At 36.8% G+C, this 25256-nt stretch overlaps 3 protein-coding genes and 3 non-coding genes across 7 annotated transcripts; 5 read left to right on the top strand and 1 right to left on the bottom strand.

The window, feature by feature from the left end:
• The first annotated feature begins 5065 nt into the window (after positions 1-5065).
• Positions 5066-11848, top strand: LOC131307463 (calreticulin). 2 transcript variants are annotated; one of them, XM_058333967.1, is made up of 14 exons: positions 5066-5185; positions 8492-8599; positions 8839-9031; positions 9132-9390; positions 9491-9547; positions 9626-9673; positions 9770-9856; positions 9941-9998; positions 10101-10168; positions 10249-10344; positions 10431-10478; positions 11142-11171; positions 11256-11351; positions 11450-11848. In XM_058333967.1, exons 1-14 carry the CDS (start codon positions 5086-5088, stop codon positions 11459-11461), a joined length of 1260 nt encoding a protein of 419 aa, XP_058189950.1. In that variant the 5' UTR covers positions 5066-5085; the 3' UTR covers positions 11462-11848. The 2 variants fall into 2 exon arrangements, with proteins under 2 accessions (XP_058189950.1, XP_058189949.1); XM_058333966.1 differs by having other exon boundaries at positions 11256-11848.
• Positions 10789-10896, bottom strand: LOC131309047 (small nucleolar RNA snoR100). The gene has a single exon (XR_009194721.1). It is a non-coding gene; the product is annotated as a small nucleolar RNA snoR100 (small nucleolar RNA).
• A 6689-nt stretch (positions 11849-18537) lies between the features above and the next one.
• LOC131307460 (GTP-binding protein SAR1B) lies at positions 18538-22171 on the top strand. Its single transcript, XM_058333963.1, has 3 exons — positions 18538-18970; positions 19507-19638; positions 21605-22171. The coding sequence occupies exons 1-3, from the start codon at positions 18842-18844 to the stop codon at positions 21923-21925; spliced, it is 582 nt and encodes a 193-aa protein (XP_058189946.1). The 5' UTR covers positions 18538-18841; the 3' UTR covers positions 21926-22171.
• On the top strand, positions 20122-20243 carry LOC131309095 (small nucleolar RNA snoR83). The gene has a single exon (XR_009194762.1). It is a non-coding gene; the product is annotated as a small nucleolar RNA snoR83 (small nucleolar RNA).
• Positions 22172-23488: 1317 nt separating the features above from the next.
• TRNAA-AGC (transfer RNA alanine (anticodon AGC)) lies at positions 23489-23561 on the top strand. The gene has a single exon. It is a non-coding gene; the product is annotated as a tRNA-Ala (tRNA).
• Positions 23562-24230: 669 nt separating this feature from the next.
• Positions 24231-25100, top strand: LOC131307459 (uncharacterized). Its single transcript, XM_058333962.1, has 3 exons — positions 24231-24344; positions 24443-24507; positions 24644-25100. The coding sequence occupies exons 1-3, from the start codon at positions 24263-24265 to the stop codon at positions 24974-24976; spliced, it is 480 nt and encodes a 159-aa protein (XP_058189945.1). The 5' UTR covers positions 24231-24262; the 3' UTR covers positions 24977-25100.
• Positions 25101-25256: the final 156 nt, after the last annotated feature.

The following is a 25256-nucleotide window of genomic DNA, read 5'->3' as shown; positions in this document are numbered from 1 at the left end:
GACACATCAACTTTTGATTATTCACTTAAGAAGCTAAGTTTAACAATGTTGAGCTTCACAATAATCACTTCTAGTCCATAACAAAAATAAGATTCCACTACAATTTCACTCTCTCTCCCCCTCTGTTTTCTGCTATTCACTTTTCCCCATTTACCTTTTTTTTTTTTGCAAAAATATATCGATTTCTTCTCTTAATTTTGGAGAAAAATCGGTGACTTTCTTCCCCCCTATTATGAATTTTTTTGGGGGAAAAAAATAAAAACGGAAAAAAAAGAGTGAAATACCTTAATTTGGCTATGATGGATTGAATTGTACATGATCGAGAGATATGGGCTTTACTTTTTAAGGAAAAGAAAGAGAAAAAGTTTGTGGGTGGAGTGAAGAATATATAGAGTAGACGAAAAAGAGAAAGAAAAAAAAACCAATTGAAACACGCGTGTATACAAATTTTAGAACTAGTTAACTTATATGGTGTGGAGTCCACAAATTTTGATTATTGAAAAAGGTTGCTAGTTTTGGTTATCCAAAGCCCAAAATTTGATTATTTATAAGGATGTTGCTAAGTTTAATTATATCATTGTGAGTCATCTTTTGCATCAACATTATTAACTTTAAAAACATTTGGCTTTTGATTGTACCACTGTGGATGGTCTTAGAGCATCTCCGGTCTTTATCCATTTTAATATCCAAATTCAAAATTTCAGTAAAAATACAAAAAATATTCTCCAATCTTTTACCCAAACCCTTCATCATTTTGGGTTTTACCCATTTTTTCCCCAAATCTTGAACAATTTTTGCCTCACCCATTTTTTGCAACAGCTAGTTAGGGAGAGAGAGAGAGAGAGAGAGAGGGAGAGGGAGAGAGAGATCTAGCCGGAGCTTCTGTATTTCGTCGGAGCTGGTCGACCTTTGCCGGAGTCACTGAGTTGCCAACCATTGAAGCTTTCGTCGATGAATTTCTCGTTTGATCTTTGCTTTGCCAGAACTGTGTTCGTCGGAGATTTATGCTGCTGAATCTTTATGTTGCTTGAAGCTGGGCTCCAATCATTGCTGGAGGTGCAGACAAATAAGAAGATGTAGAAAGAGAAAGTGGTGGTTTTGATTGTGAGCAGATGAAGAAGAATGTGGAGACGTGATCTGCTTTGATTGGCTCTATTTACCATTTTGCCATTAAGAATTAAAAATATATATACTTGGGTAAATTTTGAGTTTAATGATTGAAGATATGTCTACATACAATGGGTTTTTACCCAAAATTTGATTCAAATTTTAAAAAAAAAATTGAGTGAAGGCTAGAGATGCACTTAGTGCCTCATGAATTGGGTTATACAATGTCACTCAACTCACTCCATGCAATTGTCCTAAAAGATAGTGTGGTTATAGCGAAAGAGAGTGTGAAAAAGGGCTTGAATATTTTGGAACGACTTTAACTTTCCACACGCATGTTGCGCTCATGCACGAGTATTATACGTGACTTAGACTGAGTTCTTGTGAACTTATTTGTCCAGAACCTTTTCCGGTATTTTTTATTTTTTCAGAACTTTTTGTTTAGCTTATCATTGTAATTTTTAGGATTGATTATTCGTCTCGACGAGAGGAATCGAAAAAATATACAAATATGAACCGATGTTGAGAAAAGTTTATATGAGATGAAACTTTAGATCACAAAGACAGTTGTTTGATATTTTTTTCATCTTTATTGAATTCTATTTTGCTTTTGGTCATAATTTTTTTACTACTTTTTAGACTATTTTTGTCTTGAAGGATAATTAATTAAAAAAATATCAAGTAAATCTAACAAAAATTTAGAAATTAAAGACGAACAAAACACATAAAATGAAAAAGAAAAATAAAGGTTACAAGAATGATGCCTTATTTTAGGGCACATACCAAACTAGTACTGCGGATCAAAAAAAAAAAAAAAACTAGTACTGGAAATTTACGTTACCACAAAATGACCTCAGAGTTTCGACTTAGTAACGAATCAAACCTATGTATTTTTAATTATTCCCGTTTGAACCCAGATATTGTACTGTGCATGAATCCATCCCCCTGCTACTATCTAAACTTGGTTAATAGTTAATACCAATAGAAGAACAACTCCACACTCTTTTTACTCGCTTAAAGTAACATCAAAATTTTTCTACCTTCTACTTGAACAAGCCAGTGCCAGAATCAATACCAAAGTCTAAGCAAACCACTTAGAATCCACTTTATTGATTTTTTTTTTTTATATGTCCTGTGAAAAAATTTTAATAGCTTATGATCATCTTCACCCGAGTGTGAAATTCCAATTTTGGTCTATAGGTTTATTTATTTATTTATTTTTTTTATGGCAGCTGGTATTGTGCATGAGAAAGAGACAGACTGATTTTTCCTTGGATGGCAATGCAAGCAAAGTCATTTTTACTCATTGTTCAGGAAACATTAGTCAAGTGGGCAACCCATGAACATAATAATTTTTTGGTTGCCGAGCAGTACCACGTGCATGGTGGTACCTATCGACGATCCTAGCCGTCCAAACATGTTTTGAACGGCTCACATTTATTCCCTCTCTCTCCCCTCACCCGACCACGCTCTCTCCTCTTTTCTCTTTCCATAATCTTTCATTTAAAGAATAAATAGGGAATAAGAGATCAAAAATATAGGTTCTCTCGGCTGTGCTACCGGAGGCTCTGTGAAAGTATGGCAAAATTGGTAGATGCTACGGACTTAATTGGATTGAGCCTTGGTATGGAAACCGACTAAGAGATAACTTTCAAATTCAGTGGACAATCCAAAATATGTTTGGACGACTGGGATCACTGATGGAGTACCACGTGGTATCTACCCGGCACCCAGAAGCTTTTCCATGAACATTATGAGAAAGGCCATGGCCCTTTTGTTGTACTTTAAGGAAATTAGAAAATTGTCGCTGGCTTCCAAACCTAGCATAAGTGAGTGCCAACCGAGTGCAATTTTGTTCACCCTCCTTAAAAGAGAGTGAACATTACCCTCTCTTTTATTGATTGAAATGGTGTGGACTCCACTACAAAATGATGTCATGCTTAACATATAATACACTTTTTGATAAGTATGACATCACTTTGTGGGTGGGAAAGTAATGTTCACTCTCTTAAGTGGAGGGTGAACAAAACTCAACTCGTGCCAACCCACTACTGGAGAGATATAGATAGAATCGTAGCCCACAAAGATTATCTAATGCCCTGGACATTTTTGCCATGAGCAGAAAATTTCAGAAAGAAGTACTTGTATGAGTTGGTTACAATTTATGCTCTGGTGGTTGAACTACTTGTAAGTTGCAGGGTTAACCATTTGCAGGATCCGGGGTGTTGTAGTGCACCCCCTGCACTACACGTGTAGTGCAATTCATTCAGCCGTTCATCTTGGCAATGGACGGCTCAGATTTTAATCCGAACAATCGACAACTCGAATTAGTAGGAGCTCGGATTAAATCTGAGCCGTTCATGCCAAGATGGATGGTTGAATCGGCTGCACTCCATGGTGTAGTGTGGGGGTGCACTACAGCCCATCTCAATCCCCATTTGCAAGAGACTAGTAGTGCAAGTCTTTATGCACAACAATAGATGACATGAACAAAAATAGTTTTGACATTAAGAAACAAAAAATGCCACGTGAATTGAAATATATAATCATTCAAATATATTTTAAACACAAAAGTTTTTTTTAATACGTTTCAATTATGTACGTGTAAATTTTTATTTTTATTTTTATACCTTCACGTAGCAAATAATCAAGTACTCATAAGTATAAGAGAGATAAAAATTTGGGGCCACAAACAAACCAATTCATTCGTGAGCAGTTCGAGACTCGATTTGGTAAAGGTTCATTGGAACTAAGCTCGTTAGGTTAATAAACGAGTTTGACCTAGAATTTTAGGCTCCTTGTGTAAATGAGTTGAACTCTAATTAGCTGAAACTCGGTGCGAGTAGACTCGCGAACACTCTATTATTTTTTAAGAAATTTTTCCTATAATATGTAGTATGTACAAGCCATGTTCTTGTAAATTTATTTCTCCAGAACTTATTCCGGTATTTTTTATTTTTCGTAACCTTTTGTTTAGCTTTTTGTCATAATTTCTAGAGTTAATGTTCGTCTCGATGACACAAATCGAAAAAGCATAAAAATATGGACCGATATTAAAAAAAAATCATATAGAATGACACTTTAAACAAAAAAATACAACTATTGATACTTTTTTTCGTCTTTATTGAATTTTTTTTGCATTTGGTCATAATTTTTGACTTTGTAAACTCATTTCGTCGAGACAAATGATTAATCTAAAAAATATAGCCAAAATGTAACAAAAATTTTAAAAAGAAGAACAAGACACAAAACGAAGAAAAAAAAAAGTTTACACGAACCTATTACTCCAATTTATATGTCTTTCAGAAGGTCTACCTCTACCACTTTGTCTCACCTCTCCCTTCACCGCTCTCAGTCTCATTGTTCAAAAGTGTTTTGGACGGTCTCGATCAGAGAAGAGTTTTTAAAAATTCGGACCATTGACCGCCGAGCGTCCGAGTCGGACAATGAAATTGGGCGGTGAAACATAACAGTGAGTGTCTTTCTTTACAATAATTCTACAACCACATCTATTTTACACACCCAAATGCACACCCGTACACACAAGTGTGTAGGCTCCACACACTAGAGTGTGTAGTGTGTGTGGATGTGTATTTAGGTGTGTAAAATGATTGTGGTCCCAGAAATACTCCTTTCTTTATCTCAGCTGGCCGATTTGGACAGAATCCATTGCCATTTGTCAATCAAATAACTCAAGGCTAATCTCGTAAAACTCCCCAACAAAGTCCGGCCAGGCCTGACCCCTCCAACTGGTGCACTTTCCAATTGGTATTCGCCAGGTCACACCGGTGACAATTCAAATCCGACGTGCACTCCTCTTACTTGTCCACGTCATTCACCAAACTCCAGCTCGGACGCTGACCCCTAGTAAATCTCGATCTTATCCCCACCATCAACCAGAATTAACAGATCCCCTATTTAATCTCTCCCTCTCTCTCTCTCTCTCTCTCTCTCTCTCTCTCACTTCTGTTTGTAGCCATGGAGTCCGAGAGGCGGAGCTCTCGTCTTTCCTCTCTCATCATCCTCTCTCTCCTCGCGATCGCATCTGCCGAAGTCATTTTCGAAGAACGTTTTGACGGTAAATTTTCCACTACTTGGTCTGCTTTTGCCTCTATTTTGGAAGTTTTGGTGTTGTGGTCATTGGTTTGTTGCGATCCGATTGTGTTCAGTCAGCGGTGTCTCTTTTGGTGATAGATTACATCCGGAGCTATGGCTGTTTTAGCGGATCTATTTTTTTAGTAATTGAGACGTGTCGAAATTCGTTAGTTAGTTGATCATTTTGTGTTGCTTTATCTACAGTTGTTTGTCTTTGCGCTTTGTTGTTTATTTGACGAAATGGATGAGGTGTTTGACTCTGTCACCATTGAACTTGTGTACGACAAGAACTTGAATTTTCGACGTAATGTGTAATGGCTAGTGAGTTTTACTACCGATTTAGCTGTCATTTGTTTTCATCTATCTGAGTCGATATACGAATAAGAAATCTACAACTTTGTAGCATATGAAGAGATGATTGGATTGAGGTTTCAACATTATTCGATAAAAACTACTATAATTCTACTACTAAATCTATAATCCACAATTATTTATATATTCGATCAAAGTATTTCTAAAGTTAACTTTATTTTCTCCAAAACTTTTGATTGGCGGGTGTTGAATTGTTCAAAATGACGTTGGGTGGGCGAACATGTAGTTTTTACATGTAACGACCCAAATTTCGGCCAATTTTTTTTTTTTGAATAAAATTAAACATTTTTTTAGAATTCTTTTAGATGTCAATTTAGTATTTTTTTTTTTTTATAAACGAATTGATGGTTTTTTTTTTTACTAAAAAAAGAAAATACTAAAACTCTATAGATCTTCATTTAGAACCAACCCAAATTCTATGGATTCACCTATGGATTTTTTGTAGTACTTAAAATCCCTCAAATTAGGGAGTTAAATTTTGAGATGTATACACATGTGTGTGTGCCGATTTTTTTTAGTAAGGGAGCTAGACTTGTACTCCAAATCTTGTACCCATTAGATACACAAATATGTCCACCACTAAAACCTAAAATATAGCCATGCAAAGCTATGAATTTCTTGAAGATTTTTTTTTGCATTTAAGATCATACAACCCAATCCCTTAAATTATGGAGAGAGAGAGAGAGAGAGAGAGAGAGAGAGAGAGAGAGAGAGAGAGAGAGAGATTGCCGTGAGAAGAGAGGGAGATAAGATCGATTTCCACTAGATTTCCCTCCCACATACACCATCATCATGACCTATATATTCACCTGGGGTAATTATGAGTAAGAGAGGTGAGCAAGAAAATCAAAGAAAGAGAGAGAGAGGAGAACTGGCTTGGGAGAGAGAGGGAGAGGCCTTGGTTCCCTATAAATACCTCCATCCTCCTCACATTTCTTTCACACCTCACCTCACCTCTTCATTTCTTCTTCTTTTTCTTGCATTTGTTTGAGTTTTTAAAGAAAGAAAGTGAGAGAGGGAGGGTTCGGTAGAGCGGGAGGGAGAGAGTAGGAAAAATTAGTTCCAAGCCCACCACATTGCCACCACTACTCCACCACTCAAAATCACCCTTTGATCTTAGTTCTAAAAATAAATAAATAATTCTTAGAAGTGTTGTGTTTTCAAGAAAAAAAGAAGAAGAAGAAAGCTACTTTATTTTATTTTCGATCGAGCTGAAGCGACGTTACTCTGCCCGCATTTCCATCTGACACACCTGCAGCCGTACTACTTCCTAGAAGAACAGTAGAAATGTCTTACCTACTCACCTAAGTATAATGTTGACGTGCTATATGATTAAATATTGAAATTAAAAATTGTATGGTATCGCATGTTAAAATTTATATATCGATCGTGAGGTAAAAACCTTCTTCCTACTTACCTAAGTATAATGTACTGATTATATTTATTGGGTGAACGAAAATTGAATTTAGTTATAAGTTTCGCATGTAAAGTATAAAATTATAAAATGCGATGACCTGGGGAAATTGTAAAATGGTATATCAATACTACTGAGAGATGAACAAATGATTTTAATGCTACAGGAGAGCTGCTAGAGTTAAACTAGCAATTTAGGTTTATTAAATCGCATGCTTAGTACTGCTAAATTATCCGAGAAAGTAATTTATCAAGTGGTGTTTAACATTGTTAGATATTCGCATGTGGTAATATTATCGGGTTGAATGGTTAAATATAGTCTTGCTGCTATTACCGTGGTACCATTTTAAGTTAGATTAAAACGAAAGTGTAGAAATGCATGAACCAAGATTTTGCATGATTTTAGCAAGTTTTGAAAGAATAATGTGAATGCGAGAAAATAATGCATGGTCACGAGACACGAGAAACAAGAAATAGTTGACGAGAATAAATGAGCAATTGAAATGTGAAAAGATTAATTGTGTGAGCATGAGAGCCCGATGGAATCTGAAAGAATGGTTAGCGGAATCATGGCTCAGGTGTGTGTGACCTAGGAGCCCGATGGAATCTGAAAGGATAGTTAGCGAAACTAGTGTCGCGTGAAAATGGTGAAAGAGCCAATGAAATGAATAAGACTGAGAGCCCGATGGAATCTAAAAGAGACAGTTAACAGAATCAATGCTTTTGGGTGAAGCAAATTAGCTAGCCTAAGAGCCCGATGGAATTTGAAAGATGGTTAGCAGAACCAGTGCTCGAAGAAATAAAATGGAAAGTGAAATCAATACTGATAAAATGATGACACAAATTACGATACGCTGCGTTGACTCTGAAATGATATTGACACCTTTTTGTCGAATTGTTATATATATGTTGAACTGTTAAATCTCTGTGCCTTACTTTGCCAAGTTATATATTATTTTTGCTAACGTATGGGACATAGGGGTAAGAGTTAGCTATTGGACTTAATTGCTCACGGTGCTACTTTTTGTGGCCCTGGCATCTTATGTCAAAGTTTAGAGATTTACAGGTGTAGCACTATCCGTTGGAAGAGTACGGTACTGATCAGAGACTTGCCGAGGAAGAAGAAGGATACAAAGAGTAGATTACCTTAGTGTCCTCCCCTGTCTGTTAAATAGATGTAATTTGAATTTATGGATTTTTGGAGTTTGTAATGACGCCATATTCATTTCTATTTAATAAATAAATGTTAAAAATTTATTAAATTAACGTTCCCAAAAATCAGGGCGTTACATTACATTTGTGAGATAAAACTACTATAATTCTAGTACAAATTTGAAGTGTGGGTAGGGCGGTCGCCTGGGCTTTGCCGCTTGGTCAGTCCTTGTAATCCTTGTGGTTTGGTGATTGTTGAAAACCTGTTATTTTATAAATCCATAAACCATGACGGGATTTGTGTATCTGACATTTCATTATCATTTTATGTTTTCTTCGATATGCTCTTAAGATGGTTGGGAGAATCGTTGGGTTAAATCTGACTGGAAGAAAGATGAGAATGTGGCTGGGGAGTGGAACTATACATCTGGAAAATGGAATGGAGATCCTAATGATAAAGGTACCTTCTACCTTATGTTTGTGCAAGTTATATTTACGACAAGTTGGTAGTTTTTGAGTTCCCTGCTAATAATCATCAGTACAGAATATGTACACAAGGAAAAAAAGTACTAGTACAGAATGTTGAAAGGCTTTCAAGTGCTATGCTGAATTATTGTCCTGATAAATTAAAGTCATAAAATTGTTCTTTCCCTATCATATTTCATTGGTTTACTTGATTTGCCTCTTGTTCTGACGCAGGCATCCAGACCAGTGAAGATTACAGGTTTTATGCTATATCAGCCGAGTTCCCTGAATTCACCAACAAGGATAAGACTTTGGTTTTCCAGTTTTCTGTTAAGCATGAGCAGAAGCTTGATTGCGGTGGTGGCTACATGAAGTTGCTTAGCAGTGGAATTGACCAGAAGAAATTTGGTGGTGATACACCATATAGGTACCATAATACACAATATCTCTTACTACCTTGAAGTAGAAGTGTATTCTTTCATCGGTAACAATGTTTCTGTTTTGCTGTAATGTATGGTGGGATGCAGTATCATGTTTGGTCCAGATATCTGTGGCTACACCACCAAGAAAGTCCATGCAATTCTTACACATAATGAGACGAATCACTTGATCAAAAAGGATGTTCCTTGTGAGACCGACCAGCTGACTCATGTGTATACATTCATCCTCCATCCAGATGCTACCTATAGCATCCTGATTGACAATGTGGAGAAGCAATCTGGTAGCTTGTACTCTGATTGGAGCATTCTACCACCAAAGAAAATCAAGGACCGTGAGGCCAAGAAGGTTTTGCATATAATTGGATACTGGTTGCTCCATACTCTATTAATTCGTTGTTCTCGTTTTCTGTCATCTTGATAATGACCTTACTGCTTACTGACGACAGCCTGAAGATTGGGATGACAAAGAACACATTCCTGATCCTGAAGATAAGAAGCCAGAGGTAGTAAACATTGTAAATCTGTTTTACAGCCAACCGTATGAGTTTTGCAGTTGGACTAAGTTTTTCTTGAATTAACAGGGGTATGATGACATCCCAAAGGAAATACCAGACCCTGAGGCCAAGAAGGTAGTCATTTAAGTTTAAAGTCTAGATTTTATGCCCCTTTTCAGAAGTTCTTGTGAGAAGTAATATAGTTGCTGAGTGGGATGACTTTTATTTCAGCCTGAAGATTGGGATGATGAGGAAGATGGTGAGTGGACTCCCTCGACAATGGCTAATCCCGAGTACAAGGGTCCATGGAAGCAAAAGGTTTGTGAAAGTTATTGTACTTCTTTGCTTCTCTGTTGTGTATATAAGCAACTTTTTTTTTTACTAGTAATTGTCTGCTTGCAGAAAATCAAGAATCCCAACTACAATGGAAAGTGGAAGGCACCGATGATTGACAACCCAGGTTGTAGTCCATTCTTCTTATGAGGGATCAGCATACGACATCTAGTCCACATCTTTAACTTGCATGTTTTAACGATTAATGGAAGTTGTGATTATCTTTCAGATTTCAAAGATGACCCTGATATTTATGTTTACCCAAGCTTGAAGTACGTGGGCATTGAATTGTGGCAGGTATTTTGGTTTTTTCTCTTCTAAGTTGTCGCCATTCTTATGAAATCCTATGACTAAGCAAGGTGCACGTATTTTGTCAGGTAAAATCTGGAACCCTGTTCGACAATGTCTTGATTTGTGATGATCCAGAGTATGCGAAGAAGCTGGCGGAAGAAACATGGGGCAAACAAAAGGATGTATGTTGCCTTTTGCCTCTCAAGAGCATGCTCCTTTCAAACGTTTCTTCCGTTTTTTGATGTTTGGGATTATATTGATTTTGCAGGCTGAGAAGGCAGCATTCGATGAGGAAGAGAAGAAGAAAGAAGAGGAGGTACTACTTTTGTCCATTATTGCTGTCATTTAATTTCTTATTAAACGAATCATGCATTTCCCAGTTCATTATATCCCTTTGTTGATTTTGAATTGGAAAATTTTAATTTCAATATGAGTTTTCGCTTCATTTGATGTCATCGGAGTAATGATGTGCTCTTAGCATTACAACAACAACAACAACAACAGAACCCATGTAGTCCCCAATAATTGGGGGTGGGCGGGGGAGGTTTGGAGACAGACTTAACCTTTGGCAAAATGCACAAAGTGATTGTTCTCAAAATATCACTAAAATAGTGGCCTCCTGTACATGTTTTGCTGCGGAACTTTGCCCCCAAATCAAAGCCGAATAGCATTAGAGGGGGCAGGCCTAAAGACCCAATTCAATTTCTGTGCACATTACCATGCTTCTTTCATTGATAGTCCAGAGCATTAGTATGCACATGCACATGGCTCTTAGCATTCATGTTCTGAAATCCATTTATAAAGAGGAAATGATTGTTAGACTTTTATTACCCACGTCAAATTTCAAATTCTCTGCTTCCTTTTGGATTAGAGCCGGATGTGATGTTTTACTATCTTCAGGTCATTTGAGTATTAGCTGGGTGAATACTGATTTTTCATTTCCCCGTCTCTTTTCTAACTTCTGGATATATTCTTTCAGGAATCAAAAGATGATCCTGTAGATTCTGATGTAAGCTTCTGAACTAGTCTAAACATTCGAGTTTTGTTTAGGTTTTTGATTGAGTTCTTACCAAAATAAACTGTTTTTCGAAAGGCCGAAATGGATGATGACGCTGATGATGAAGATAGCGATGCTGAAGTGAAACCAGACACGCATAAAGATGCTGATGATACAGAAGAGAGTGCACATGTAGGGCTTTTTCTACTATAATTGCCAAAAGTTGAGACTACTAACAAATTTTTCTGTTCTTTTCTGTGTTTTTACATCTCTGTGTTTTGTATTTGCAGGATGAACTGTAGGTGAGAGAGCGGTTCTTCCTCCTCCTTTGACAATTCACTCCCGATAACTTGGGCTCTCAGACCCTCTAAATTTTCCGCTCTTGTTTATGACTATTAGCTTTAGATTTTGTTTTAGGAGTAGGACATTTGTGTCTGCTTGCAAAAACTGTGAAAATGCTTTAACCGGTCGGCTCCGAGTACCCTGAAGGAAGGGAAACATGTCTTTTTTTTATGAAACAGTTTGGAGATGGAGATGGAGATAATGTGGTACTGCCTGTAAAACATTCTCCGGTTTGCACTTCACAGTGTTTGTATGTTGCGGACTCAATGTGCTCACATCTATTTCCTTTCATTTTGCGATTGATGGAAGAGGTTAAATGAGAATGATGGAGCCATTAATTGTTGGAAGAGTTTTTTTTTTTATCTCCTAAACTATTCACATTTTCTCTAATTAGTACCTAAACTCTCAATTTGATGATTTTATTCTCTCAATTATCATACCGTTACCTACTTAATGCAATAGATATCGAAAATTAGAAATTTGGATGGAAAATGTCATGTAAGGCCCTGTTTGGATCCTGTAAAGTAGATATTTGATTATGAGAGCTTTAGAGATAAAAATTAATTATGATCCTTCAGGATAAAATGATCAGAAAAATAAGATATTCGCACCGGTTCAAACAAATTAAAAATTGGAGGACTTAATTTGTGTACAAGGTTCATATATTAGAATCTTACATGGCATTTTATGGAAACTAGCACATACATGTATTTTTTTAAAAAGACTGAATTCTTTATATAGAATTTAGACTATTTTTATATTAAAAATATTAAAAATATGGTTAAAAATTAAGCGATTTAATTTTCAATCAGTGTAAACTAGTGCAAATATCTTAATTTTTTATCATTTTAAGCTAAAAGGTTATAGTTAATTTTTTTCGAGAGCTCTTATAATCAAGTATCTGCTCTAAAAGATCCCAAATAAAAAACAGATATTTAATTATGATAGCCCTAAAGATAAAAATTAATCATGACTTCTTAAAATAATATGATCGGAAAAATAATATCTTCGCATCGTTTCAAACGGATGAAAACTCGAACACTTAATTTTTTTAGGTCATCTATATACTAAAAAATATGGGTCAAAAATTAAGTGCTCAAATTTTCAATCTGTTGAATTCAGTACGAAGATCTTATTTTTCTGATCATTATATCTTAAAGGGTCATAATTAACTTTTATCTCTAAAGCTCTCATAATCAAGTATCTGCTCTATAAAGTTCCAAACGGGCCTTACACGATATTTTCAGTCAAAATTTCCAATTTCCGTTATCTATTGGACTTTTTAGGTAACAGACTAACGGTATGATAGTTGAGAGGATGAAATCGTTAAATTGATAGTTTATGGACTAAGTAGAGAAAATGTGCATAGTTTGGAGGATAAATAAATAAAAAAAAAAAAAAAAAACTCTTGTTCGAATTCATCGCCCCTATCTTCGCCTCGTTAATTAACCCCTCGTATACATTGTTTGTATCTTCCAAATCTGAAATTCGAGTGCACAAATGCATGTTTTTTCAAAAAAAGCACAATAGATGTCATAAACTAGCTTCTTGAATATAATAGAGTGTATGATGAGCGGAATATGGTGGGGAGCTCGGAGTGAAGAACTGGGGATAGTGTTGTACGGGGTTTCACATCACCGTATTGTGTGCATTTGGATCGTTGATTTCGGCAATCTACGGTCCAGATTAAAAAAAAAATTATCGGTACAACATCAGGTCATGTTTGTTACATCTGTCATTTCTGCCACATCACCAAATCCAACTACCAAATCCTTCCCCTAGCAAAACATTACACCCCGTCATCAAGAAATACATTTCACCGCAAATCTCTTCTTTAATGCATTACCAAAGGGCAAATTTCACTAACCTCCCCTGGGGTTTCTGACATAAACAGATATCTCCCCTGAGATTTCTGAAATAACACTAACCTCTCTTTCTTTTCTGACAAAGCAAAAAGTGACCCCCTGCCGTTACTTTTCAGAGAATGGCTTTAACATTGGCAAAGGAAATAAATTGCATAGAGTTATTTGGAATGAATCACACCTCACTTTCACTTTCATTTTTTGGAATGAATCAAGTTAAAAACAATTAGGCGTAATATATATATTTTTCCCATTTTTTTATATTTTTCTTTTGTCAATAAAATTAAAAAATAGAGTTGTTTGTTTGAATCAAATTTATGTCAAAGCTGAAATAATTGACTTGTTTGGAATTTATAGGATTGTTTCTTGACGATTACAATTAAAAAATTCCCCAATTTCGTATTGAAACAAAAAAAAAATTGGAAAGAGAGTTTATACTCGTGGATTTATTTTTGTTTGCGAAATGGCATGAAAGGGGTCCATCTTTTATGTTTTATTTTAAACTTGTTGTCGCTCTTATGCTATCGCCACCATTCATACCACCATTGTTTTTTTGTGTCTTAAATTTTTTTTTTTTAATTATTGCCTAATCAACTCGTTGTTCCCTCACCATTTAACATACATTGCCCTAGAGACTCAATTACACTCAATCAAGCTTACATTCTAACATTTGGGTACTGAGAGTTTAGCAATATTATGCAATGAAGCAATGCACATGGACAATTGCCTTGGCTTTTTGCAATGGTATAATCTTTAGGTTGAAAAAGGTAAGGCAGACATCTTCCTTTTCCATAAGGTCCTTGCTTTAACAACATCTGCATTTTTTGTGTCCCCCCATTGATACACCTGAGTATTCCATCTTCTTGAAGTTCACAAAATGTTCAAACTATATCACAACTTGTACATTATCTTTTATATTCTAGGATCATGCTTGAAATTTGGTGATCCTTCAAAAATTTAAGAAACACTAGGGAATGTTGAAATGAACCAATAATCTAAAAATAAATAAAATATGCAAATTAAACTAACAAAGGCAATTGTTTTAGGATAGATAAAAACAATTATAAAAAAATGATTATTAAGCCAAACCATGCACGCCTAAGTGAATAAGATAGTTGTGGCGGATTTGAAGACATAAAAAAAAAAAATAATTGTGGTATGAGATGGCGGAGGCCGCATAAGAGCGACAACAAGTTTAAAATAAGACATAAAAGTTGGACCCCCTTCATGCCATTTCACAAATAAAAAAAAATTTCATGAGTATAAACTCTCTTTCTATTTTTTTTTTTTTGTTTCAACACGATGGGAAATTTTCTTAATTATAATCGTCAAAAAGTAATTTCATAAAGCCTATTTCAGCTTTGATATAAATTTGATTTCACACAACTCTAATTTTTTAAATTTCATTGACAAACAAAAATCAAAAAAATTAATAAGATTACGCCTAGTTGTTTTTAGGTTGATTCATTCCAAAAAATAAAAGTGACGAAGAGTGATTCATTCCAAATAATTATGTTCAATTTGTTTCCTTTGTAGTATTTTTGTACTTCTCTCGCCAATGCTAACACCATCCTTTGAAAAGTAACTGCAGGGGGTCCCTTTTTGCTGTGTCAAAAAAGGAAGGGAGGTTAGTGTTATTTCAGAAATCTCAGGGGAGGTATCTGTTTGTGTCAGAAACCTCAGGGGGAGGTATCTATTTACAAGATCTAGGGGTGTACACTATTCGAATTGGTCCAGTTATCTAGAAAACCAGTAACCAGACCATTTCAAACGGTTCTAGAAAATTAGGAACCAGAACCTAACCAATCTATGCATGGAATCTAACCAGAACCAAACTGCAAGACCGATCCGATTTTGGTTCGGTTCCGGTTCTATTCAACAAGCATCCAAACACTTATTCACAAAATATGAACTCATAAAATTAAAGAAATATGAAGATAATCTGCTAGAATAGGAAAGGAAGGAAGAAAATAAAAGCTTTCCTAGTAAATGAAATTTCATCTCTAAATAAATTAAGTTTAGTAAAGAAAAGATTAACCTACCAAATTCAAATACACATTTAATTACACACATATGTATATCTATATTTATCTTAGTTTTAAACGGTCTGATTCGATTTTAACCACAGTTCATTAATTGAGAACCAGTAACCGAACCAAATAGGACGGTTCGGTTTGGATCGGACCGATTTTACGATTCGGACGATTTTCTTGAACAGCCCTATAGTTATCCTAGTTCTCCTCGTCACTTCCAAATGGTACATAGTAAAATACAGAGGGAGAATGATATTTAATGAAAGTTAGTTGAAAATAGGATACAAAGAGGATTATTACATGACCGTCACTCCCAAATGATAGATAGCAAAATGTAGACGGAGAATGGTAGTTGATGAAAGTTAGTTGAAAAAAGGATGCGAAGAGAGTTATTGAAAAAATAGCGTTGCTATTGGTTTTGCACCATTGCTTCAACAGTATCATCTTTTGGCCAAATATCACCATTCCATGCCATTTTTTGGGAATGACTTAAATACTGTGTTCGGTTCCCTTCTCAAAAAAAAAAATTCAACTCCAACACCACTCATTATTCCTACTTTCAATCATTACTTTTATTTCCCCCTCCACTCATTATCGAGAAATTATTCGTTGCCCCAAGGGCAACACATCATTTTGGCCAGGTGGTGCCTCTTACCAATTAAAATCTGCCACATTGACATGATGTCAGTACTTTTGCCACATAAATAACACTCCACTTTCATGGACAAACAAAGGAACGGCGTTAGGCCCCGTTCCAGAATACCTTCTTAAAAAATAAGTACTTATTTCACATTTTTAAACTCAAAAATAATGTAAATGAAAAATAATTTTTTAATTTTTTTTGCACCGTATTAAAGATCTCAATGAGATCTATCAAATAAGATCCATAGTGATCGGAAAATTATTTGCGTAAGCACGTGATTTTTGAGCTTGAAATTACCTTCTTAAAAAATAAATACTTATTTATCGTTCTGGAACGAGGCCTAAACCAACCCTTTTCTTTTCAACTTTAACCCAACCCCTATATTTTTAATTTTTAACTTGGTGTCAGTACTCTACTTCTATTTCTCTCTTTATTAGGCCCTGCTTGGATGTAGCCAAAAGAGAAGTGAAAATATTGGAGGGGGTAAATGGGGTGGCCCCAAAGGGGTTGCCGCTGCTTGGATGCACAATTCGGTCCCCAATTTTCTTTTTCTTTGTGAAATTTTGACGAAATCACTCTGGCTTATCTCCTTTTCTCAACCCGAAGATTCCTCATTTATTTTTAAGACTCTCTTAAGATACTCATTGAAAGGTATTAGAACCAAAAATTAATTATGACCATTAAAAATAAAATGATCAAAAAAATAAGATTTTTTGCACCGATTCAAACGGATTGAAAATTAAAATACTTAATTTTTTAACTATATTTTTAATATATAAATGGTGTAAAAATAATAAAGTGTTTCAATTTTTCATCCGTTTGAACCGGTACGAAGATATTATTTTTCTGATCATTTTATCTTAAATGGTCATAATAGATTTTTGGCTCTAAGGCCTTTCAACGAGCACCCGAAAACTCCTTATTTAGTTTCATGGCTCTCTTAGGGTGCTTATTGACAGGCCTTAAAGCTAAAAATTCATTATGACCATTAAAGATAAAATGATCAAAAAAATAAGATATTCGCACCGGTTCAACTGGACCGTCTAATATAGTTTTGGACAACCCGAATGGACTATTCGAGTACCACGTGGGCACGTGGTCGCCCGGTACAGAGTTTTTTTATGGTCAGATGATAGACTTTAGTTATGGTTAGGGCTAGCACATGGGGTCAATAGGTTGTTTATAGCCTTGGCCGTCAAAGCTCGTCCTCGTAAGACTCGAACTTAGGTCTCCATGCAGGGGAAAGTGAGATAACCAACTACACTAACAGTAGTTTCGTTTCGAGAAATTTTTGAGTACCGGGTGCGTACCACTTGGGTGTACCCAAGTGGTGCCCGAACAGCCCATTAGGGCTGTCCAAAAGTGTGTTGAACGATCCAGATTAAAATACTCTCTCTCCTCTCACCCTACCACTCTCCCTCCTCTTTCAAGTCCGAATAGTACAATACTTAATTAAACGACTTAGATGTGCTGAGTGAGCACCACATATACCCATCCGTCACCTAAAAATTTCTCATTTCTAAACAGAGTTGTCGAGGAAAACATTACTCCTACAAAAGAGAGAAACAGAGGTAAAGTACTGACACCAAGTTAAAAATTAAAAATATAGGAATTGGGTTAAAGTTGAAAAGATAGGAGTTGGTACTTGGTAGACTAACGCCGTTGCTTTGTTTGTCCGTGAAAGTGGAGTGTTATTTATGTGGCAAAAGTATTGATAGCATGTCAGTGTGGCAAATTTTAATTGGTGGGAGGCAACTTGGCCAAAATCATGTGTTGCCCTCGGGGCAACAAATAATTTTTCCTCATTATCCCTATTCTCAATTATTATTCTCATTTCTTTCTCCAATCATTATTCCTATAACTAATTATTACATCTATTTCTCTTTTTACTCATTACTTAAAAAATTTCCTAAAAAAACTCTCAAAAAAGATCCGAATAAAGCAATTTAAAAGTCAACGTTAATGCTAAGGGTACTGGCCATAACGGTACTATGGGATACCATGTGTGGGGTACGGTCCAAACAATCCACACTGTTCATTATTTTCTAAATAATATTTCGAGTTTACCTATAAAATTTTAGCTTTGATCTAATCGTCAATGTTTTTGTCAGAATCTAGAAACCTAAACTTTAAAAGAAAAAATCAAACGTTTGATCAAACTGAAATTTTACAAGTGAACTCAAAAAAGAGATTATCTTAATAAGACATTTACGGAGGCGCGCGATTCGAACTGTCCGTTTCGGTTTTGGTTCTAGATTTAAATGAAATTTTTCTGGCAAAAAGTTTTAACTCTCTTCAAAAAAAATTCATTTAAATCCGAACCGTCCAAAGCCGAAACAAACGCACACGATTCACCTCCATAAATCTCCGTTCACAGAAGCTCCATTGAAAAGATTATTACATAAAAAATCATTTATAAAATATTGATCATTTGTGCAGACCATTTTTTTCTCAAAATACATCACAGTTCAAAGACCAGCCAGTCAAAGATGTCCAGCGTCGCATTATTACGTCACAATTTACCAAAGAATCCCCCCACAGGGGGAGTGTTTAATCGAACACCACACATCACCCTCACTCTAGGGTTTCTTTCAATACACATACATCCACATGGGAGAGCCATAACGCTTCTCTCTCTCTCTCTCTCTCTAAAACCACGAGCGTCCCGATGCGTTGTCGTTGAACAACCCGAGAGAGATTGCGAACCCCGCGTGTTCGTAGATCCAATCGAAATCTCGGATCTATCGATCTGGATTCAATTTGATTTGAACGCACTTCATCGAGGTCGTTGTTGTTCGGATCATGTTTTTGTTCGATTGGTTCTATGGAATCCTCGCGTCGCTCGGCCTCTGGCAGAAGGAGGCCAAGATCCTCTTCCTGGGCCTCGATAATGCCGGCAAAACGACGTTGCTTCACATGTTGAAAGATGAGGTTTGTGTCCTAATACCTCTGCATCCGTTCATGAAATGCATCTCTTGTTCGTTATTTATTCCGTTTAGTAGTTGGAAAGGTCAAGGTATTTAGCTTGGATCTGGTTTTTCCTGTTCTCGGACTACACGAATCGTGTGTTTTAAACGTAGACAGGACAAGAGAACGTTGAGATCAGCTGAGGCAACCTGATTGATTTTAGGGGGGGGGGGGGGGGGGGGGGGGCGAAATTGTGGGTTTTGCTTTGTTATGGGAAATTGTGCTCGCAATTTGTTGTTTTAATTGAAATGAACGGAGACATCACGATGAGAACATATATCAGCCAGTGTAAATGCAAATTAAGGTAAATCGGGATTGGTTGGGTGCTGGATTGTGTTATTTGAGTTCTATATCAATTGGATATAATAGATTTCGTAATTCAATTTCTGGTAGTACTGGTATCTACTTATTGTTTTTGCCTTATCGAAAGGTAGGAAAGGTTTCCTTGAGTATTTATTTTTGGAGCTAATATGCTTGCCATTGGGGTGGGAACTTGGCAGAGATTGGTTCAGCACCAGCCGACGCAGTATCCTACATCAGAGGAGCTGAGTATTGGGAAAATCAAGTTTAAGGCTTTTGATTTGGGTGGTCATCAGATTGCGCGCAGGGTTTGGAAAGATTACTATGCCAAGGTAAATATATGTTAGCCCGTGTTTAAGTATTTCTTCTCTCTTTTTCAGTAGCGTATCATGTGATTGTCCATTTTGATACCCATTAGTGCTTTGTAAGTTTGTATGGTATTGACAAAATAGTGGACAGAAGTTTGGAGTTGGTAATAGAGTGAATTGACCTTATATCTCGAAAGGTAATACGTTACTTCTCAAAGTGGGTTTTGTCTTGATCCTTTTCGTTATTTAGAACCATCCCTCCTTAAACAGCCGCAATGGAAATCTTTTCTGTGAATTCATGTAGGTCTTGGAACAAAATTGACTTTTTGCAGTTTTGCTGCCTCCATTTTTTGGAGGGAACCCTGGGAGAATTCAAACTAACGGTTCGCTGCATATTTATGAATGAATTTGGGAATATGAATCTTTTCCAGTGGACATCCACCGTTGCTCTTAGAACAGTATTTTATTCTGCAAGGCTTTACTTTTGGATATCTTTGTGCCTTCATAATCCCAGATAAACATTTCTGTGTTTACCTGATTCATGGGAGGCAGATATTAAGATTGGTAGTTCGCTGATAACACTCTTTCTATCTCAAGGAGTGGTTTTAATAGTAGCTCACCAAACATGTCCTTTTCATGCAAAGCTTACTAGTTTGTTGTCGTATGCTGATCCCTTGTTGTGAGATAGTGCGGCTTTTTTTCTCTCTTTTATTTTAGGAACTTAAGGGAATGGGGGTGTTATCCTTGGAACTTGGAAGTACATTTTTTTCCCACGCATCTGATTTTTTGAGATAAAAATGGATGCATATCAAGTTAACTACCAGGGGACACATCAAACAGAGACGTCATATGATTCTCTCTGCCCTCCTGACTCCTGACTACGCATACGTTTGGTTGACCATGGAAAATCGGAAAAGCATGTTGATGCATCTGTGCAGGACAGCACGTTAAATTCTAGTGATAGGTTCGGAGCGTCTCAATCACAAGCTTGTCCTCACATCCTCTAATAGTATCATTGTTGGTAATTGAATCATCTTTGATATTGAAGCAATATACATCGCACAGGGACACCCCTAGCAGGAAAGCATGGGGATTAGGGTCCTGATCCTTCTGGTCTTGAAATTCCATGTAGGGTCTAACTAAGAAAGATTTCTTGTCAAGGTTCTTGACAGGGAAGATGCCTAGTAGTGTAGTTCTGTTAAAAAGACCTTAAAAAATTGTGCGGATGCAGTATTAAGCATCTGATGTCTATTTTTTGATTTCTGTTTTAATGCAGCACACTGTTTGGTCAGGAAACAGTTCAATGTGCCAATGTGGGATTCTAATTTCTAAGCATTGTCAGGGTGGATAATTAGGTTTGGAAACTTGGAATGGGCAATGAACAGGAGGCATCAGTTTTCTTAGTCATTGCGCAATGTTCCAGGAATACCTTATGGTATCATCACTCTGCTTTGATTTCTGTTGGCCATGTCTTCTCTTCTTGCATTTATTAGTTGAATGAGAGAACATTTCCATGTAAATGGTTGTATGGTATTATCCCCCTCTAGAATTGTTTCAAAGGACTAGCTACGCTCAGAATAGAGTGAGGAAATGGAAGGTAATAACCACTTCTTCTACGTCACCTGATATGTTAGTTGTAATGGGGTGGTTCTGTATGATATGGGTTCCTAGGAAGTTGATCCTTGTGTTTGTTTTCGCCTATGGATTCTTTCTGTTGGAAGCAATTTTAGCAATGGTCAGTTTCTTTGCTTGTGTGAGTTGTGTCCAAAAGATGTTTCTTTCCTTGTTTTGGTGAATCAACTTTTGACAATGTTTGTCCTTTATATTCTTTAGTAAAATGTGATTTGGCAATTATGTTATGGTTTTACTGCACGAATATCTGTTCTGGTTCCCCACAAGCTCTTTGAGGCGGTCAGAGCCCAAATAAAACTTGAATTCCCTTGGTTGCATGTAACTAATAACACATACTATTCAATGCTTGTGTGTGAAGGTGGATGCTGTCGTGTACTTGGTGGATGCTTATGACAAGGAGAGATTTGCAGAGTCCAAAAAGGAGCTAGATGCTCTCCTTTCTGATGAGTCCTTGGCTACTGTTCCTTTTCTAATTTTGGGCAACAAGATTGATATCCCCTACGCCGCTTCAGAAGATGAATTGCGTTACCACATGGGTCTGACAGGCGTCACCACTGGAAAGGGGAAGGTAAATTTGGCGGACTCAGGTGTCCGTCCACTTGAGGTATTCATGTGCAGCATTGTCCGCAAAATGGGATACGGAGATGGGTTCAAATGGGTTTCTCAGTACATCAAGTAGTAAGAAGCAGGACGATATTTGAATACGTGTTTTACATGTTTTATGATGTGCTGGAGTTGAGTTGGACCTGTTGTCTGTTTGAAATCAGTGTTGGATAGATATATTTCATTGTTGCTGTTTTTTTGGTGAAATGACAAACTTGATGTCCCCGTACTGTGTGGTGTTGGTGCCAAATGGTTTATGATTTGTGACCAGAAATTGATTAAAGAGGAAGATCATTGCAGGGGAATTAAAATGATTGATGAATTTGCTGGCCTGCTTTATTTTGACATTGCTACTATTAATATTGCTATTTCGGAGGGCACGCTATTTTTTCATATTCCTGTTGTTTTCTTCTCTTTATGGGGTCAGGAATTTATGCAATTGTGATTCATTCGATATGGCACAGGGTTTTCAACATTCAATATGCATCTGAGTTATCCAAAATTTTGATTGGTTTGGAATTCGACTTCCTTTGTGTTTTTGCTTGGCATGAATAGAGCTTATCCCGGTCTAGTGCGGGATATTATTCAATATTCCCAGAGTATCGTGTGGCGGTTGGCAGATCAGTCACAAAGTGACTAATTTAATGGGTGAGACATGTCAACATTGTTAGGTGAGTGGGGGACGAGGTGATTTACGGTGCATGTTGTTTCTATTTGCCGATAGCATCTTGAGGCGATATCACATGGTACTCTGGAAGTATTCAATATTTTTTCATCTAGTGCAGGAGCATGCTACTGATAAGTTGGATTTGTTCATCATAACCAATGGTGTTGGGTTGGACTAGTGGGCTTCGGAATAGCCTGTCGTGTGAGCCTCCCACTAGGGGCCGCTATGCCAAAATCGAGAGAAATCCCATTCATCTCTTTTTCTCTAGGAGATCTGTGTTATTATTTGTATTTGCAGACCGAATCGACATATAGATGCAACACAAACCCATTGTCTCCCCATTGTTATGCACATTTAGGCTGTGTTTGTGTCCCTATAAACGAAAAGAACAGGTGAAGGAACGATGAAATGATAATCATGTGGAAAGGCTGATTGTTATCATTTCTCTATCCATCACTTCCCTATATCTTGGTAGTAATATCTTTTTACAATTCATTCATGATGCCAACACAATTTTGACGGTTTCTATTCAATCTAGTTGGTAATAGAGGTACTTGAACTAAGACATTTTTCTTTCAAACCTAGAAGATGGTACTATCAGCAATTGCAATATTCATGACTTTTCATGTCTTTGGGCTACACAAGGTGCTACTACAAAAGCATTCACTAAATAAAATTCGTGTACATTTTTAACTACTGTTTATAAAATGAATGAAAGTAAAGATAATTGTTGCATCCTTAGCGAAAATTTCCAAAATTTAAAATATGTAGGATATTTTTTGGTTGGTAAATGATATTGGCAATCTAAAAATTGATGCAAGCACTCCAAAACCAGTGTAATGCCAAAGCCACTTTCCTTTGTTTTTGGAGTGCCAATATTATTTTCCTTTTTGGTTTTCATAAAAGTTGCAATTTAGTGTTATGATAGTTTTCCCAATATAAAAAATATAAATCAGATAAATTTTGCAAGCAGGGGATGTAGCTCAGATGGTAGAGCGCTCGCTTAGCATGCGAGAGGTATGGGGATCGATACCCCGCATCTCCATTCATTTTTTCCATACACCCCTCCCCCACCCCTTGCTTTTTAGTGAAACCAACTTCTTTTACCCAAAAAAGGGGGAAAAAAAAAAAACAAACAAAAAGCCAGAATGTTTTGGATTTCACTGTCAAAGGAAGTGAGAAGATAGTGCAAGGAAACTAGGAAAGTACAAAAGTTTGGTGGCTTTATACACCACCAAACTATCTAATTCTGTCTATTAGACTCTAAACCATAGCAAAAAAGGCAGCTGGACTAGTCTCTCCTCTGCTTCATTCTGGCATCATCTCTGTAGTTGTTCCAACTACATTCCTGCTATCTGACTTTGAAAAACTAAAACTAAAAAAAAAATCACAAAGCCAAAGCCAAGATTTACAATAAAAATCTAAGGAGATTTCGCAATCAGTATATGCCAAATGTTAAAAGCTTAACTACCACAAAATATCATGTACCAGGGGTAGTTTGGTCATCTAACGCAATATTTACCGGGCCTCTTCCTTTACGCACGATTCGCCATGTCGCAACAAGGGAGGTGTTATGGACAGAGGACTCATTGTCTTGACTCTTATGCAGTTATGCTGCAGTTGAGACACTAGATATGTATATATATACTGATGTCTGTTAGCACACTACATAACAAGATAAAATCAGCTTCCTTTCTAATTTAATGATTTACAGCCCGAATTCTCTAGCTGTTGTAGTTTTTCAAAATGGAAGCCATACTCTTATCAAGATCGCGTAAATCTTTCATCTTCTTGCCGATCATTGTTTCTGCCTTTTGCTTCTACTCAGGTTGTTTTCATAACGTTTCCTTCTTTGCCAGTTTAGTTTCCTTTCCTTTCCTTTTTTCACTTACACGAGGGTGGTTAAATCTCTGAAAACATGAGCAGCATTTGCAGATGAAGGTCCGGCGCAAACTCTTACAAATGCCTTGTTGTGCTTCAACAATAAGTTTGTGAGTTGACACTATCAATCTCACTTCATTAACATATGAACAGTCATGTGAGCGCTCGCGCACAGTGCGTGACTGCATCCTGATGTTCTTCTTGCACATTCTCGGTTAATGTTTTTAGTTCCGGTGTGACATACAGATTTACAATAGATGCAGTGAAGCATACAGATTAAACCAGAGTGGAGATCTAAGTGTTCCACCAGAAGCAACAGATGAGTTCTGCAATGGGGCTTGCCTATCGGAGACACAAGGTATGCTCAGTTGCATTGATGACATCGTTTCTGGCTTCCTATTCTACAACAAGGCCACAACTCGAGACATAACAGGCACACTCCATTCTGCTTGCAGTTACACTAAACAAAGAGGTAAAATTTTATGTGTCCTAAATGGCCTTCATCCTTTCTCTACATTCTTCCTTTGCCCCTCTTTCACACACACTTTCCTACCGCACGATCACAGCGATAGATTATAAAATAACGACGCGCCTAACTGGTCGCCATATCTTTGTCAAACACGTCAGGGGCACCGACATGCCGGCGATACATGAGGATGCATCTGGGATACACCAAATGGCGTGTCTAGTTATTTATAACAATGTTTTATCAGGGGACACATTGGGACACGCTGGGAAAGCGAGTGTCTCACTTGAGACATGTAAGGGACACAGCGTGGTAGTCAAGTCATAATAACAAAAACTTATCAACTTGTTCCTCGTTGTGCGTTCTTTTACATCGCCTCTCAAAAATGTAGAA

Source organism: Rhododendron vialii, chromosome 11a (genome assembly GCF_030253575.1).
Source record: "Rhododendron vialii isolate Sample 1 chromosome 11a, ASM3025357v1".
Lineage (NCBI taxonomy): Eukaryota > Viridiplantae > Streptophyta > Magnoliopsida > Ericales > Ericaceae > Rhododendron > Rhododendron vialii.
This window is presented reverse-complemented; position numbering and strand designations above follow the sequence as displayed.

Coding starts and splice junctions, on each gene's coding strand:
- LOC131307463 (XM_058333966.1), top strand. CDS start 5,086: ATGGAGTCCGAGAGGCGGAGCTCTCGTCTTTCCTCTCTCATCATCCTC. Junction 9,032..9,131: donor GGTGGTGATACACCATATAG/GTACCATAATAC, acceptor GGTGGGATGCAG/TATCATGTTTGGTCCAGATA. Junction 11,172..11,255: donor ATGATCCTGTAGATTCTGAT/GTAAGCTTCTGA, acceptor GTTTTTCGAAAG/GCCGAAATGGATGATGACGC.
- LOC131307460 (XM_058333963.1), top strand. CDS start 18,842: ATGTTTTTGTTCGATTGGTTCTATGGAATCCTCGCGTCGCTCGGCCTC. Junction 18,971..19,506: donor TTCACATGTTGAAAGATGAG/GTTTGTGTCCTA, acceptor GGAACTTGGCAG/AGATTGGTTCAGCACCAGCC. Junction 19,639..21,604: donor GGAAAGATTACTATGCCAAG/GTAAATATATGT, acceptor TTGTGTGTGAAG/GTGGATGCTGTCGTGTACTT.
- LOC131307459 (XM_058333962.1), top strand. CDS start 24,263: ATGGAAGCCATACTCTTATCAAGATCGCGTAAATCTTTCATCTTCTTG. Junction 24,345..24,442: donor TGCCTTTTGCTTCTACTCAG/GTTGTTTTCATA, acceptor AAACATGAGCAG/CATTTGCAGATGAAGGTCCG. Junction 24,508..24,643: donor TGTGCTTCAACAATAAGTTT/GTGAGTTGACAC, acceptor TGTGACATACAG/ATTTACAATAGATGCAGTGA.